At 34.2% G+C, this 18,255-nt stretch overlaps 2 protein-coding genes across 2 annotated transcripts; one reads left to right on the top strand and one right to left on the bottom strand.

Moving 5' to 3' along the window:
* Positions 1 to 4,762: 4,762 nt before the first annotated feature.
* LOC130981401 (uncharacterized) lies at positions 4,763 to 5,944 on the bottom strand. The gene has a single exon (XM_057905001.1). The coding sequence runs from the start codon at positions 5,942 to 5,944 to the stop codon at positions 4,763 to 4,765; it is 1,182 nt and encodes a 393-aa protein (XP_057760984.1).
* Positions 5,945 to 15,218: 9,274 nt separating this feature from the next.
* On the top strand, positions 15,219 to 17,359 carry LOC130982617 (cytochrome P450 82A1-like). The gene is given in 3 exon segments (XM_057906658.1): positions 15,219 to 15,288; positions 15,291 to 16,156; positions 16,594 to 17,359. Coding segments are annotated over 3 exon segments (1,563 nt in total). The 3' UTR covers positions 17,221 to 17,359.
* Positions 17,360 to 18,255: the final 896 nt, after the last annotated feature.

The raw sequence follows: 18,255 nt of genomic DNA on the forward strand, positions 1-18,255 counted from the left end.
TGAGCTAGGGTTTCTACCAGGAAAAGCTAATAAAGAAAAGGCAAACATAAACATAACAATATCTCCTATAGCAGTGGAAGCGGACCCTCCATGTTAAAAAATAGCAAGAACAAATAAACAAACATCAGCAAGTACAAAAAAATCAGACTAAAAACTCATCAGAGCCAACAACAAATAGTCATAACAAAAAATCAGCCAGTAACAAATAACCAAATGAAAAAAGAAATAAGATCCGTAATTAATTTACCTGAGACTCCATTTATCTAGTTGCAGACACAGAGTGCAGGAAATGGCATCACCGTGGTGGCAGTGGAGGCTCTTTCTCGACCACGTTCTCATCCTGCTGCCATCACAACACAACATTCAAAACCAAAACCAAAACAAGAAAAACAAAAGAACCATATTCCATAATTTTCCAAAACTAAACAACAAAGTTGAGAAAAGATACACTTTGCTCCGAAAGCAAGGTAATCTGGGCAAACACCTCATCCGTGTCGGGATCTGCCTGAAACATAACATGACATTCCTCGTAAGCTTCAAAAAGCACATGAATTCTTTTTTATTTATTTTTCTTTCCAATGACCAAAAAATTAGCATAGCATATAACATGGATCAAGGAACACTACCTTGAGCTGCACGTTGATGACCCGACAAATGATCTTGGAAGGAAGATGGTACACATGCATGTCTTGCTCAGCCACCTGATTTGTTGACGCCGCCTCCACCTAATAATATCATATGCCACGAAAGTCAGACATACACCCCCTCATAAGTTAACAAAACCCCAAAAACACAAACTTTAAAGAAATCCCAAAACCCAAACAAAATTTCTTTTATTTCTTATAAAAAAAAGAAATCGAAGCCATCTAGCTCAAATTGAAGAAAAATGAAGTGAAATCGTTGCAAATTTTGACCAAATCTGAGCTCAAGCTACACTAGAAAATTTTGTAACATTTTTTTGGGATTTTTTCAAAACCATAACAAAGCATAGATGGAAGCAAATCCCAACAGTCAAGAAGATTCACAAACAGAAAAATACCAACTCTTTGCAAAAATCACGAAATAAGACACAGACCAAGTAAACCTAAATATCCAACAGCTTTAAATTCAGATCAAATCGTTATTTTCGCAATTTTCAGATCTCAGATCTGGAAAAAATCCAAATGACCAGGAAATTATGATAATCATAAGCTCGAGACTCCCAGAAAATAATATCAAATGGAAATGGAGGAGGCATCGCAGAAAAAAAAAAGCATAACAGACTTTATGAAATAAAGTAAGTTATAAACAGAGATGTTGTAACACCCTACCACACAGGGCCTTACGCTTAAGTCGTAAAGCAGAGGTGACGAGGTATTACGACCTCTAAAAGAAAAGACATATAAATATAGTTGAAAGAAATTATATCCAAGAGCCTTGAAGAATAAGCTAAACAAGAACGATAAATAGAAAATCGTGTGACACTCGCATGGATATTCATAAAACGAATAGATAAGATCAAAAGGAAGCTGAAAGTATATGTACATATCAGAGTTCCAAAACTCAGATTACAAGCTCCAAACTCGACCTGCGAAGCTAAGGCCGGCCAGAGTATATAATTATATATATATACAACCCAAAATAAAGCTCAAACCACAAAATAAACCCCTGTATCTCCAAGTCGACCTCTAGGAGGGACAAAACACAAAATATACATGCGGAGATTCTATAAACATATATACATAGCCTAAAACAAAATATGACAGTCCAAAAGACAGTTCTTCGCTAGTAAGGAGGATACCCAAACGCTCAACGAGGTGTCTCTCGACCTGCATCTGAAAAACAACAACATAGTATGGGATGAGAACCGGAGGTTCTCAGTATGGTAAAGGTGCCCGCATAGTTAATATAAAAGGTCTCGGGTAAGCCAGAGGCATTCCTAAAACTTCGACACTCAGAATCATTCTTAAGGAAAATGAACTAAACCAAAAGTTAGGTAAGCTATCTAAGGTATTCTAATTCTGAATCTAACTTTAACCTAATAATTCACGTTCTGTCTCCTCTAATCCTCCGAATCGTTGGTGGAACAATCCTCTCTCCTCACACCTTCGCCAAGAAGGATTTCTCAGAAAACATACACATATAGTCCAAGCAAGAAAAACACAGGTAGAGAAGCATGTACAGCAAGTAGAACAAGTAGCGGATAGGCAGAATTAAACAGTTAAGCAAACCAAAACAATGCACACTCAAGCAAACAAACAAATGCATATGATGTATGCCTGTCCTATGGCTGATGAGTCTCATCTGTCGGTTATACAGCCAACCCGACAAGTCCTGGTAATTAACCATTGGACAGTCCCTCTGTGCGCGCATCCCCAAGCTCAATAATATTCCATGGAGTCAAACTCCAAGCTCAAATATAATATTCCATGGAGTCACACTCCAAGCTCAATAACATAGTATTCCATGGAGTTAAACTCCAAGCTCAATAATATTCAATATTCATATTTATGCATGCCCATGGGGGAATCCGGGGAGTTAAAGTGCCCGGTCACATCTTGCGACAGAGGGCCAACAAATAATCTCAAATACACAAGCCACATAATAATCTCTTTCTTTTTAAAATACCACCTCAAATCAAACTCCAACTCTTAAAGAAATTTTGGCATTATCTCCTCTAAGATTCAAATTTCTGCCACCCTTCAAGGGTCCCAACTATCAAACCAAACACCTCTCAGTCACTCAAATCATTTCCAGTAACAAATTATTTCATAATCAAACAAATACCAATATTAAATCTTTTTCCAAACCGACCAACTTCAACAGCAAATTATTGACAACAGCTAAACCTCACATTTTATACCATATACACAAACCATCAATTATTCACTCAGTTCATCCCTATCTTAAGGTCTTCTAGCCTAAGTTTTCACGTGACATTAAACATTAACTACGAGAAACCAAAACCATACCTTCGTACGGAATCAAAATATTCAAAGCTTCGGAGAAGCTTTCTGACTGAGCTATCGAAGAAGAAAATGTTCCGAATCGTCTATGCCTCCTAAAATTCCCGTTGGCCAAATTCAAAGGAAAGAGGAGCTACGTCACTGTCAACTTTCACTAATCAAAAATAGTACTAGCATGTAGAGGAGGAGGTTACGAATACTCTTACCGGATTAGATTTTTTATTGGAGTTACGGATTTCAAAAATCGAAGCCGAAAGTTCAAAAGGATTTCCGTTCTTTCTTTTTTTCTCTTTGTTACGCTCGTCTCTCTCTTTTTTTCATTTCTTACTGTATTCATATATATATATATATAACTTAAGAAAGCAAGCCGCCTTAGGCTTTCTTTATTATATATACATAAGGATAATGATAACTTTAGTGGATATATATATATAATGAATGAAGTGTTAGGTTAAATATTACTAATATTAGTACAAGAACGAACTTTAGTGAATAATAATAATATATATATGTAACTTAATCCAAAAATATAAACCGCCTTTGATTTCCAACCTTTATAATTAATAATAGTAATAATAATACTAGTAATAGCAATGATGGTTATGTAATAATAATAATAATAATAATAATAATAATAATAATAATAATAATAATAATAATGATAATGCTAATATAATTATAATAATAATTTTATATATATAGAGTTAATAATATATGAGTTACTAATCTAAATGACATTAATAATTTAAAGGTGAAAGATATTTGATGAAGTATTAGCAAAACTAAGCACAACAAAAATACCGATATTTACTTATATTGGCAGATATCGAACTTGATAATAATATTATTAACTAAACTCTATTTCTAAATTAAAATATCAATTACTCAAATTAAGATATACATATAAGTTTCATTATTTATAAATTACTGGAATTATAATTTTAATTATGTAAAATATTTCATCATAAAATATTTATATATATATAAATATGAATTTGATTGAATTCAAATAGTTATAAAATTAGTTCAATTACTGATAATAAAATAATTTCTAATGGTAAAAAAAACTCCAATTTATGAAATAAATTATAACTTATTTATATTTATATTTTTAAAACTGAGGGTCTCTACATTCTACCCACCTTATAAAAATTTTCGCCCTCGAAAATTGGTATAAAATGGAAAAGATTCATTCTAGCGTAACTTCCCTTCTTAAACATGTCAAAGAAAAACAGAAAAGTTTGACATGCTTAGTTTATAAATCCAGGATATTCTTATGGCTTAAAGTCTACGCAAAGCGGAAGATACAAGATAGACTCGATGCAGAAAGGTTATAAGGCAGGTTGGTATTAGAACGACGGGTTTATCGCTTCTAATACTCGCTTCATCTAGCTCTTAAGTTCTGCCAATTCTATTGGTGTCACCTTACGTAATACAATCGAAACTGGTTCAGCCTCTGACACTGAATTTATCACAACTTACTCTTTCTCTTGACACCTAACAGATTATTAATTATGGGTTCAATCTATGTCATGTCTCTTCCTCATAACTTACCATCTCTGGGTTTCAGGTAATTGTCCCGCACAACTCTCAACATTTCCGGTCCCATATGTATAACTTAAGTTGTATATTCATAATAGTTTGACGCACTACTGCTGCGCCACTCTTATTATTATCCTCCAAGAATTTAGTCACTTTTCTAGGCTGACCACTATCGTTCTGTCTCACCATTCGGAGGTTTTTAGTCGATCGCTCAATTGAAAATCACAAGGCTCACAACTCGGTAATGTACTACAATGAATGCTACGTGCTATTTACTACGCAAGGCAGTCAGAAATTTCGATTATCAGTGCGTGATTACCTCTAATCGGAGTATCTGCGGTTCCAGCACCATCCGCTGTCATAGTGAACATGCGTCCCTGATGTTGTGCCTTTCCAGCTTCTTGATTCTTCTTCTTTTCTGGACAATTCCAAGACAAATGCCCAGCTTCACCACAGTAATAGCATACACCTAAACCAGCCCTGCACGGAGTATTCGGGTGGTACTTTCCACACCTCCTACAAGTTAAATCATTCGGTGGGGTCTGAGCTTGCTTTCCTTTGCCTCTTCCCTGGCTGTTATTATTACTGAATCTCTGGAAGTTATTCTGGCCCAAATATGGTTGTGGGGTGTAACCGCCTCGCTTAAAATCTTGTCCTCTAGGGGCGAAGTTCCTTCCTTGATCTCTCCTAACAAAAATTCGCTGGTCACTCTTATCTGTTGTCGCCTTTCTCAGACAATCCTCAGCAACTCTACTTTTGTTTACCAGTTCCGAAAATACTCTGATCTCCATTGGTGCAACGAAGCTCAGAATATCACTTCGAAGACCTCCTTCATACTTAATACATTTCCACTCAGCAAAATCTTCAGGCGCACCTTGACAGATACGAGAAAAGCGACATAACTCCTCAAACCTACTAGTATACTCAGTAACAGTCATTTGTCCCTGCTTTAACTGCATCAGTTCAAGTTCCTTGGCATTTCTGACTGAATTAGGAAAGTATTTTTTATAGAACTCTGTTCGGAAAACCTCCCAAGGAACCACAGTGCCATCTGGCTGCAGGATACGTCGTGTCCCCTGCCACCAATACTGAGCCTCACCTTGCAACTGATAAGTTCCAAACTCAACCCATTGCTCCTCAGGAACCTGCTGAGCCTGCAGTGCCCGTTCCATAGCCTGAATCCAATTGTCTGCATCAGTGGGATTTGAGGTTCCCCTGAAGGTCGGAGGGTGAACTTTCAGAAATGTAGCAAGTGTCATGGGACCGTCCTCATCATTATTGTTTCTGTGATTATCCTGGTTTATCTGATTACCCAGTGCCTCGGCTGTCGCCTGCATAGCCGCAGCCATATTTCCCAGGGCAGCCATGAAGTCTACTGGATCATTTCCTATCGGGCCAGGAGTAACGGTGCCTATCCTACCTCTACCTCGGCCGCGACCGCGTCCCTGAGTCGACATCTGGTCCCTTCACACACCAAACAAGTGATATTAAGTTGATCAGTCTCAATATCGCAAGTCTAATGCCTCAAGTTCCAAATGCATGCTCATGAACGTTTATGCCACATATATCAATCAGATATCCTAATAGCACATACACACACCCAGAGTATGCCCAGAAGCATAATCAGTCCATCCCTCAGGCTCTATAGGAACGAACTGCTCTGATACCATAATGTAACACCCTACCACACAGGGCCTTACGCTTAAGTCGTAAAGCAGAGGTGACGAGGTATTACGACCTCTAAAAGAAAAGACATATAAATATAGTTGAAAGAAATTATATCCAAGAGCCTTGAAGAATAAGCTAAACAAGAACGATAAATAGAAAATCGTGTGACACTCGCATGGATATTCATAAAACGAATAGATAAGATCAAAAGGAAGCTGAAAGTATATGTACATATCAGAGTTCCAAAACTCAGATTACAAGCTCCAAACTCGACCTGCGAAGCTAAGGCCGGCCAGAGTATATAATTATATATATATACAACCCAAAATAAAGCTCAAACCACAAAATAAACCCCTGTATCTCCAAGTCGACCTCTAGGAGGGACAAAACACAAAATATACATGCGGAGATTCTATAAACATATATACATAGCCTAAAACAAAATATGACAGTCCAAAAGACAGTTCTTCGCTAGTAAGGAGGATACCCAAACGCTCAACGAGGTGTCTCTCGACCTGCATCTGAAAAACAACAACATAGTATGGGATGAGAACCGGAGGTTCTCAGTATGGTAAAGGTGCCCGCATAGTTAATATAAAAGGTCTCGGGTAAGCCAGAGGCATTCCTAAAACTTCGACACTCAGAATCATTCTTAAGGAAAATGAACTAAACCAAAAGTTAGGTAAGCTATCTAAGGTATTCTAATTCTGAATCTAACTTTAACCTAATAATTCACGTTCTGTCTCCTCTAATCCTCCGAATCGTTGGTGGAACAATCCTCTCTCCTCACACCTTCGCCAAGAAGGATTTCTCAGAAAACATACACATATAGTCCAAGCAAGAAAAACACAGGTAGAGAAGCATGTACAGCAAGTAGAACAAGTAGCGGATAGGCAGAATTAAACAGTTAAGCAAACCAAAACAATGCACACTCAAGCAAACAAACAAATGCATATGATGTATGCCTGTCCTATGGCTGATGAGTCTCATCTGTCGGTTATACAGCCAACCCGACAAGTCCTGGTAATTAACCATTGGACAGTCCCTCTGTGCGCGCATCCCCAAGCTCAATAATATTCCATGGAGTCAAACTCCAAGCTCAAATATAATATTCCATGGAGTCACACTCCAAGCTCAATAACATAGTATTCCATGGAGTTAAACTCCAAGCTCAATAATATTCAATATTCATATTTATGCATGCCCATGGGGGAATCCGGGGAGTTAAAGTGCCCGGTCACATCTTGCGACAGAGGGCCAACAAATAATCTCAAATACACAAGCCACATAATAATCTCTTTCTTTTTAAAATACCACCTCAAATCAAACTCCAACTCTTAAAGAAATTTTGGCATTATCTCCTCTAAGATTCAATTTCTGCCACCCTTCAAGGGTCCCAACTATCAAACCAAACACCTCTCAGTCACTCAAATCATTTCCAGTAACAAATTATTTCATAATCAAACAAATACCAATATTAAATCTTTTTCCAAACCGACCAACTTCAACAGCAAATTATTGACAACAGCTAAACCTCACATTTTATACCATATACACAAACCATCAATTATTCACTCAGTTCATCCCTATCTTAAGGTCTTCTAGCCTAAGTTTTCACGTGACATTAAACATTAACTACGAGAAACCAAAACCATACCTTCGTACGGAATCAAAATATTCAAAGCTTCGGAGAAGCTTTCTGACTGAGCTATCGAAGAAGAAAATGTTCCGAATCGTCTATGCCTCCTAAAATTCCCGTTGGCCAAATTCAAAGGAAAGAGGAGCTACGTCACTGTCAACTTTCACTAATCAAAAATAGTACTAGCATGTAGAGAAGGAGGTTACGAATACTCTTACCGGATTAGATTTTTTATTGGAGTTACGGATTTCAAAAATCGAAGCCGAAAGTTCAAAAGGATTTCCGTTCTTTCTTTTTTTCTCTTTGTTACGCTCGTCTCTCTCTTTTTTTCATTTCTTACTGTATTCATATATATATATATATAACTTAAGAAAGCAAGCCGCCTTAGGCTTTCTTTATTATATATACATAAGGATAATGATAACTTTAGTGGATATATATATATAATGAATGAAGTGTTAGGTTAAATATTACTAATATTAGTACAAGAACGAACTTTAGTGAATAATAATAATATATATATGTAACTTAATCCAAAAATATAAACCGCCTTTGATTTCCAACCTTTATAATTAATAATAGTAATAATAATACTAGTAATAGCAATGATGGTTATGTAATAATAATAATAATAATAATAATAATAATAATAATAATAATAATAATAATAATAATAATGATAATGCTAATATAATTATAATAATAATTTTATATATATAGAGTTAATAATATATGAGTTACTAATCTAAATGACATTAATAATTTAAAGGTGAAAGATATTTGATGAAGTATTAGCAAAACTAAGCACAACAAAAATACCGATATTTACTTATATTGGCAGATATCGAACTTGATAATAATATTATTAACTAAACTCTATTTCTAAATTAAAATATCAATTACTCAAATTAAGATATACATATAAGTTTCATTATTTATAAATTACTGGAATTATAATTTTAATTATGTAAAATATTTCATCATAAAATATTTATATATATATAAATATGAATTTGATTGAATTCAAATAGTTATAAAATTAGTTCAATTACTGATAATAAAATAATTTCTAATGGTAAAAAAAACTCCAATTTATGAAATAAATTATAACTTATTTATATTTATATTTTTAAAACTGAGGGTCTCTACAGATGTGGAATAAATACAGCTTTGGAGAAAATAAAAGACAGAAAAATGCTTGCATTGAGTGTGGTTCCCTAACCATCCTTTTATAGAAAAACTCATGGCACAATAGTCACCTTTTTGAATTCAAATTGAACATGGAAACTGAGGGAAAAAGAAACTCTTAGTCCATATGCATCTCTATTCCATGGCCTAGGCAGAACTAATCACATCAGGAAAATCTAACCCAAAAAAAACGAAAAAAAAAAACATTCAAAGTTTGAAGAATTCATGAAATAGGGCCCAAAACGAAGATAGCACACAATACCATGTACAGTGCACCTACATATCATTAGATCATAGGGATGACAGGCATCAACTACCCCAATTACTCATCCTACTCATAGCAATGAGAGTTGGTAAATGTATTAGGTAAGCATAGCTTCAAAATAGCAACTGAATATGAATAAAATTCTAGCACACATCAATCAAATTCTATCAATCACATCACAACTCATGAAATATATTAGGTAGAAACCCTATACCTTGATAATGATTCATACATTTCAATGAAGAATGTATGGCAGAACATAAATATGTCTGCAGAAAAAGAATATATTTTTATCGAAATAATTTTTATTTAAACAATATAAAAATGAAATTAAACAATATAACACCTAATTAAAAAGGTTTAGTGTTGGGGGTTTAAATTGTTTCAACATTCCTTATCATTCTAACCTGCTACAACATAGCTATTTAGAGAACTCTCTAGGTTGGGTCCTGTCATTCAAAAAGAAATTATTAGCCAAGCACAAATTCCAATGTGAATAAAAATGGAAATGGAAATGCAAAACTTGAATAGCATAGGCTGTGTCTATAAACTCACATTGCTCGAGAAACTCTGCTAATCACATGTTTCACATCACCACTCAGGAAGTAGATTAGGTACAAATCCCATACTTGACAATGATTCATACAACCAAATCCATCATCCATAAAAGAAAACATAAGTAGAAATTTCATCTTTATAATTATTGAAATATCCAAAAAAAATTATAAAATGCACAAACCACATGAACAAACAATTCAACAGCTAGCAAAAGGAGAAACCATAATCAAATTAACATCAAATTTCAAAGAATGAAATGAAGAAGATGAGCCCTAATCAGAAACCATAATCAAATTCGCAACAAATTCCAAAGAATGAAGTGAAGAACATGAACCAGAAAACCACTAAAACAGATAGACAATTTGCAAAATAGCAGATTCACAAACCCTAGACATTGAAATCTGAAATAACGTATAAAACATACCAAATTCGATCACAAAGAAACATAGTGAAGGAAAAGAAAAAGGATGAAGAGCAAAACAGGTTTGGAACTAAAGGAACCAGAAGAGTGTACCTAATTGATTGATTGGAGATCTTGAATTTGAGACTCCATGGAGAAATATCTAACCTAGATGAACGGCAGGGAAGCAAACTCCCAAAAAACAGAGCTCGTGCACAGCATTTCGTAGGGCAGAGGAAAGAAAATTAGGAGAAGAAGGCAAGCTCCTAGGGTTCCAAGTAATGATTACCTGTTCAATCAAATCGGTGAAGAAGGGAGGTTGCGTGAGCGAATTTGTAAAAGCGATAGCTGATGGCGGAATGACAGGAGCACACGCACCCCCTGAAGACGAGAAGCCACGCTGGAGGAGAGGCCACCGTGGAGGAGAGGTGCCACCTGGGACTGGAACCGGCGTGAAACGCGGAGAGGTGGCCATGTCGGAGATGAAACCACGGCTATCTATTGTTTGATAGATACCATAGAGACAACTAATGAGAACCGAAAAACATGAACAAAGACAAAAACAGCAAGAACAACTGAAAATTCCAAGAAATCAAGAAATAGGAACGAAAAAACACCATACCTGTCGCAGTGAACCTATATCTCATTTCACCATAGGGAAGGCAGTGATCAACTACTCCAAACAATCATTGTACCGATGACATTTAGAGTTGGTAAATGTTTTAGTTAGGTACAACCAGCAACCTATACATCAATTCTTGCAATAAAGTCACTACCAATAGAACATACAGAGGGATTACGAATAGCAGAATTGATAATCACATGATATTCTAAAGAAGGAAATAAAGAAGATGAAAAACATTCATAGACCATACTCAACCTTAACAACAAGTGGAAAAGAAATCTAACCAAAAACATGAACCCACACACAAACCAAGTCACATACACAACTTCCAAATTACAATTTTCAGAAACCCTACACAATAATATCTGGAATTACATTGAAACAGATAACAAAAAAGGAACCAAATTTGCAATCAAAGAAATCTCGGAAAATCATACACAATAAAATCTCGCCTAACCATCGAACAGATACCAAACATGATTTTGAATTTGCACAATTATAAATTTCAGAAACCCTAGACAATAGAATTTCGGATAACCATGGAACAGGAAACAAAAATTGACCACATTTTGCACAATCTGAAATTTCTCAAACCCTAGACAGTTGAATCTGGGTTAACCCTGCAACAGAAACCAAGATTGATCAGAAAAAAGTACACAATCAAGCGAACGAAAAAGGATGAAGACGAAAAAACGTTTGAATGCACCTGATTGATGGATGGAAGATCTTCCATTTGTGCGTCCACTGGAAGATGGTTAAGCTGGATGAACGGCGACGAACCAAAGTCTCAGGAAAATAGGGTTCCTGAACAGAGCTTCGTAGGGCAGAGTAAGGAGAAGAAAGCAAAGCTCCTAGGGTTTGAGGTAATCATTACTTCTTCAAACAAATCGATTGAGAACGCAGCTTGCGTGAAAAAATGGAAAAAAGGGCAAGTACCTTGCGTAAGCGAGGAGGCGAAACGCACGAATGACAGCAAGTTGACAGAGGAGCACATGCACTCCCTGAAGATCCGAAGCCACCGTGGAAGGGAGGCCACCGTGGACGAGAGGCGCCACCTGGGACGGATACCGGCGTGAAATGCGGAGAGAAGGCCAACTCGGAGATGAAACCACGACTATCTATTGTTTGATAGATACCTATCAAGGTCAAACTGCAGGAATGAATTTGGTTTCAGTTACTTTGAGACAACTATGAATTGCTTTTCACTACTTGCTTACGCATGCTTGCATCTTCAGGTTTTCTGTAACTTCCAACTTCTCCATCTGAAATTGCTAGCCGTCCAAATTGAACCATTGGTTGCAAAGACTGTAGGCTGCTAACAAGAACATTATAAAAAACAAGAACATTCAAATGTAAAATACCTATATTGTAACATCAAAAATTACAAATTTATCGGATTTATTTAAGTCAAGTTTAACATCCGAAATAAAAAAATTATAAACCTAACGCATCCACAAAAATCTACAGACCATCTAAATGAAAATCCGAAAGTAAGATACTTATATTAGAACATCTAAAATTAAAAATCTGTTAGATTATGTTAAGAATTAAAAAATTCTAAACGTAACATGCAATAAAAAATTTTCAAACCATTTAATGAACCTCCTAAACTCTACATAAAAGAATATCTAAAAATAAGATATTTATATTAAAACATTTAAAACTAAATAAAAAAATCCTAAAATCATAAAAAAGAAAAAAAAAACACAGAACATCCAAAATTTTATATATTCAAACATTCAAGGTACTCTTTAATTGAACGTTCAAATTTCTATATAAAAAAAATTCAAATGTAAAATACCTATATTATAACATCAAAAGCAATTCTAGACAAAGTGTTGAGAGGGCCAAATGAAGATTACGGACAGTGGCAGAGCTTGAAACTTTTGGAGGGGCCAAAAATTTTAGAAAAAAAATTATACAATAATATTTATGTTAAAATAAAATTGGTAAATATAATTATTTTTAAAATTTGTTATTAATATATAAGACTACATATAGTTAAATTCTAGTTTGTTTTTGGACTTGAGTGCTTTCCACATCGCTCTCTCCCAACTTTAATAATTGCTTCCTGCCAGTGTTATAGAAATTAAGGCTGAACCTGAATTTTCTCCAGGACGCAACAAGTTAGGACTCACCGCATTCTACTACATAAGATTGAATTGGTTCATCAAACTGGCAAAAGTATAAAAATCATGGACGAAAATGATTGATTCGATTCTTCAATTTCTTGCTGTGCAATCTGGTGCAAGAATCTTCAAGAACTGAGTCACAATTGAATCAATGAACCCGGAACAACGTAGGTTCAAATCTTTCTCCCTAGAATTCGCTGATTGGACCACTACCTTGCCTGAATTGAACTTGTTCAGAACAAAGTAGCTCTCATCAGTCTCTGCTCTGTGAGTTTGAGGGAGAAAGCAATAAGAAAGTATAAGAAGATTGCATTTGAGTTTCTTTTGAAGTCACAAAATTTGGAGAAGGAAGAGTATGTTTTATGCACACTTCAATCACCATTCATCTAACAAATGAAAACACAAAAACTGATTACAAAAGAGAGTTTGCAGCATTAAATAGATGATGTTGCCAGCTCAGTTGCTAACTAACTTTCTATATCTAGTAACTGATCAACTAACTAATTGAACTTGTACACTTTAGTTCTTATTAATTACTATCCAACTAACTAATTGAGCTGAAATACTAACTCATGCAACAATTCTAGTATTAGGTCTATAGGTGATCCTTGTAAGAATGCTGACTCTATAGATTGAGTAGGTTTTCTTCTAATATTTTTCTTTCATATTCTTTACATTTTCTACAGTTTACAACATTTTACTTTTTAGATTAAGTTTACAAAAGTAAAATTATTTGTCCAATTATCATTTTCTTTTCCATTTTATTTATATGAAAACAAACACAGTTTCTTAATCACACATCCCATAGGGCTGTCAAACAGGCCAACTTGGCCATTTAGGTCCGCCATGTTTAAATTTGTGGGTTAAATGGCGGGTCCATTTAAACCTGCTTCATTAGTTCGCCATAATTTTTCAGCTCATACTTTTTATGGTCAGCCCGATAAATTAAATGGACTGGCCATTTATCCTTTTGTTTTATTTTTTAAAAAATATTTTAACAAAAATATCACTTTTAAATAAAAAATTTTAAACAAACAGTTCTTTTTTTTAATTGATGGGTTGGATTTTTGGCTTGGATTGAAAAAACATCGTCTAAAAATACTACTTTTTTCCAAAAAATGTAAAAAGAATAAATGGGCCGTCCGTTTAGCCTAAAATTTAAACAAGCTTAATTTTAAAGACAAAGCCTGCTCGTTTAAATGGGTAAATGGGTTGGCTCGATAGATTTAGCCTATTTTAACGGTCTTAACATCCCATGTGCGAGCATAGCTAGGCTTAAGTCAATATCCTTTATGTATATTTTATATTTTTTTATAATTTTTTAGTATACGAAATAAAAGTTTTTTTTTTACTTTTATCAGTTATTTTTAATAAATAATAATAAAAAAATGCATAAAAATGAGAAAATAATATTTTCTTAGATAACTAAATGGCACTCTTCTTTTCTTTTAAGTTTTAAGATTAAAATGACTTATTTTTTAATTTATATATATGACCAAATACCTTTCAATAATCATTATAGTTCTATATATAAATTAGTGAATACTTTTTGGTTAATTTAGATTAATATATATATATATATATATATTTACTATTAGTGTAATAAATTTTTATTTTAATATCTTATCATTAATCATAAAATACATAAAAAGTTTTAAATTAAATATTTTTATAACAAGTTAAAATATTTTATACTATATAATTAAAATACTAAAAATAAAAAATTATTATATTGATAAAAATATATATGTTGTATTATTATTACTATCATAATTTAAATCAAGCCAAAAAATTATAAATAATTTATTTTATATTTATAATAATTATTAAACATTATTATTATTATTATTATTATTATTATTATTTTACCGAAGATAGAAAGACTCAAATCCACGACTTCTTAGGTAATTATGAAGAGATTATGTCATTTAAGTTATAAAGTCATAATTAAAAAGTAAACTATTATAATCTTACATTAAAATAGATAATATATTTTATAAATAAAGAAAAAGAAAATGAAATTTAAACGTTTCACAAGAAAATGCCATTTTCTAAAAAAATATCCATAAACGTTTCGCCAGGAAACAGAAAGGTCAAATCATCATCAAGTTTAGGTTTGTTACTTTCTTCTTCCTGTCTGATTCTCTAAATATCTCCACCTAATTAAGAAGCCATAACAAAGAGTATATATAAGCACAAATCGGTCCAAGTCTAACCATATATATCTTCCATACTCAGAACCTTAACCAAGCTAAAATGGACACATACCTAATAAGCACCTTGGCAATTGGAATCGTTTCTCTAATCATCTTCCTCTGCTTATTTCTTCTTCTCCTTTCAAAGCTAGCCACCTTAAAGAACCCCCAATTGTTCATGGTGCATGGCCTATACTCGGTCATCTTCCATTGTTGAGTGGCTCATCAGAGCCTCTCCACATGGCTTTAGGTTCCATGGCAGACAAGTACGGACCCCTTTTTACCATCAAGCTTGGCGCCACAAAAACCATAGTACTCAGCAACTCTGAAATGGCTAAAGAATGCTTCACAAAAAATGACATGGTTGTCTCGTCTCGCCCCAAGCTTGTCGCAATTGAAAACCTTTCCTACAACTTCACAATGGTGGGGTTCGCGCCATACGGTTCGTATTGGCGCGAACTACGCAAGATAGTGACCTTGGAGCTCTTGTCTAATCGCCGCATCGAGCTACTAGGCCACATTCGCGTCTCTGAAGTTGGAGCTTCTATAAAGGAACTCGTTAGTGTTTGGTCGGATAATAAAAATAGTAACAATGATGAGTATGTATTTGTAGAGATGAAAAAGTGGTTTTCAGAATTGGCATTCAACACGGTTCTTAGAATGATTGTGGGGAAGAGATACTTTGGTTCCATGGACGCCGCGAGTGAGGAGAAGGCGAAAAGATGCTTGAAGACCATGAGAGAGTTTATGCATCTCTTGGCGGTGTTCACTGTTGGAGATGCCATTCCTTATCTCAGGTGGTTGGATTTGGGGGGTCACGAGAAAGCCATGAAAAAGATCGCTAAGGAGTTAGATGAGATCTTGAGTGAATGGTTGGAAGAGCACCGCAAAAACAGAGTGTTGGATGAACAAGACTTCATGGACATGATGCTTTTAATTCTCAGGGACAATGATATTGATGGGATTAATGTTGATACCATTATCAAAGCCACAACATTGGTATGCCATTATTAATTAGTTCTATCTATCCATACTGAAATTTATATTTTTTCTTCCTTACAATAATTCAGTCTTTCTATAGTGTTTTTTTTTTCCTTCTAGGATTTAGATTGTCCGCCATTCCCTCTGTATATTATGAGAAATGTTAGGTGACTAATATTTTTTTTTATATTTAAATCAATAATAACTAATTTTTTTATATTTTTCTTATAAAAATATTGGTTGTCTAGCATATTTTTTATATATTATGTTATCATTCACTTTATCATTATTAAATTTTATTATGATCTCTATTTTAATATCTTAAACTCTTATTTTTACAACATACTTTAAAACCATTCTTCTTGACTTGATTTATATATTCTCTCTCTTATGAGATTGAACTTATTGAGATAAATAAGGTATTCTTCCTATGATTCTTCATGTTATTTTCTCAGGCAATGATTGTTGGAGGAGTTGATACCGTCACTGTTACCCTTACATGGGCAATGTGTTTGCTTATGAGAAATCCTAATATACTAGAGAAAGCAAAAGAAGAACTTGACACCCAAGTTGGAAACCAGAGATGCATAAAAGAGTCGGATATAAACAAATTGGTATATCTTCAAGCAATAGTCAAAGAGACACTACGGTTGTGTCCGGCAGCCCCTCTTTCAGCGCCGCGCGAATTCACCCAAGATTGCACTTTAGGCGGATACCATATTAAGAAAGGAACTCAGTTAATCACAAATATCTGGAAGATTAACACCAATTCTCAGAGTTGGCCATATCCATTGGAGTTCAAACCAGAAAGGTTTCTTACAACTCACAAAGATGTTGATGTTAGGGGTCACCATTTTGAGTTGTTACCATTTGGAAGTGGTAGAAGAATGTGTCCAGGAGTATCTTTTGGCCTTCAAATGGTTCACTTTACTCTGGCTAGCTTTTTACATTCCTTTGAAATCTTGAATCCATCTTCAGAACCTGTTGATATGACTGGAATTCTTGGATTGACTAATGTTAAAGCTACTCCACTTGAGGTTCTGGTTAAACCACGTTTCTCTCCCGACTGTTATGACTTATAATGTTACTATTAGATATGAGATGCTTCATTGGTGTCATTTTGATTATTTTATTCACAAAAATGTTATTTGCGTACAAAGACTCAGTTACTAAATCAATTCACGATATATTTGTGTATAAATATATATATTTGAGAATCAAATGCCGAAAATCCAGTTGATGGTGAAGCCTAAGAAGCTAGTTGAGCCATGATTCTCCTTATTCTTCTTGATTTTGAGGTCATCCGTTTCTTTCAGCCGTTTTTGGTTTGGAAATAGAAATGTGAATGCAGCTTGAACCTTGAGAAGATTTTTCTTGCCTATTTTTAAGTCATGTGCTGCCTATTTCCTTTTACAACTATTTCTCACATAACACACGAACAAAAACAGAAAAAAAAAAAAAGAAACAAAAAACAAAACAAACAAAAAGCAACAACCACAAAACAGAACATAACAGTCAGTGCTCCATGTTGTTTGTTTCACAAGTAATTATTTCCTCCTATTCACCACTCTTATTCTAACTAACCTCTCTCTTTCTCTCTCTCTCACTGTTTTCTGTTTCTACTTTAGGTAGAATTTTGTGTTATTATATAAAAACTTCTCCGATTGATTCCAATTTGTAAAATTATATTGTAATCATAACCACCTTCTCTCTCCGTTTTCTGTTTCTTATTTAGTTAGAACTTGGCGTTATATATAAAAATTGCTTTCATTGATTCACAATTTGCATAATCATATTCTTCTTGCTTCTTATCTCCTATAAATTAAAATCTAAAATACTGAATAATTCTTACTTTATTTATCTTCTTTCAAGCTTCGGTATTGTTAGTACACATATTTATCATTGAGGATTTTAACTGATACTAAGTAGTGATGAAGGAGGTAAAATTTTCTCGGAAAGGAAAGTGGTGGCGAAACATGATGCACTCGATTCGAAGGTTTTGTGGCGGCCTCGCCATTGCCTTCGAGATTCGCCAAACAGGTAAATTTATATGTTTCTTAAACCAATAATATTTAGAAGACAATAAAAATAAGTCCAAACAATCTTAATTTGTCTTA

The sequence above is a fragment of the Arachis stenosperma genome, chromosome 5, assembly GCF_014773155.1.
Source record: "Arachis stenosperma cultivar V10309 chromosome 5, arast.V10309.gnm1.PFL2, whole genome shotgun sequence".
NCBI classification, from domain to species: Eukaryota; Viridiplantae; Streptophyta; class Magnoliopsida; order Fabales; family Fabaceae; genus Arachis; species Arachis stenosperma.

What these genes read in the sequence shown, in the direction of transcription:
- LOC130981401 (XM_057905001.1), bottom strand. Translation starts at nt 5,944, where the DNA reads ATGTCGACTCAGGGACGCGGTCGCGGCCGAGGTAGAGGTAGGATAGGC.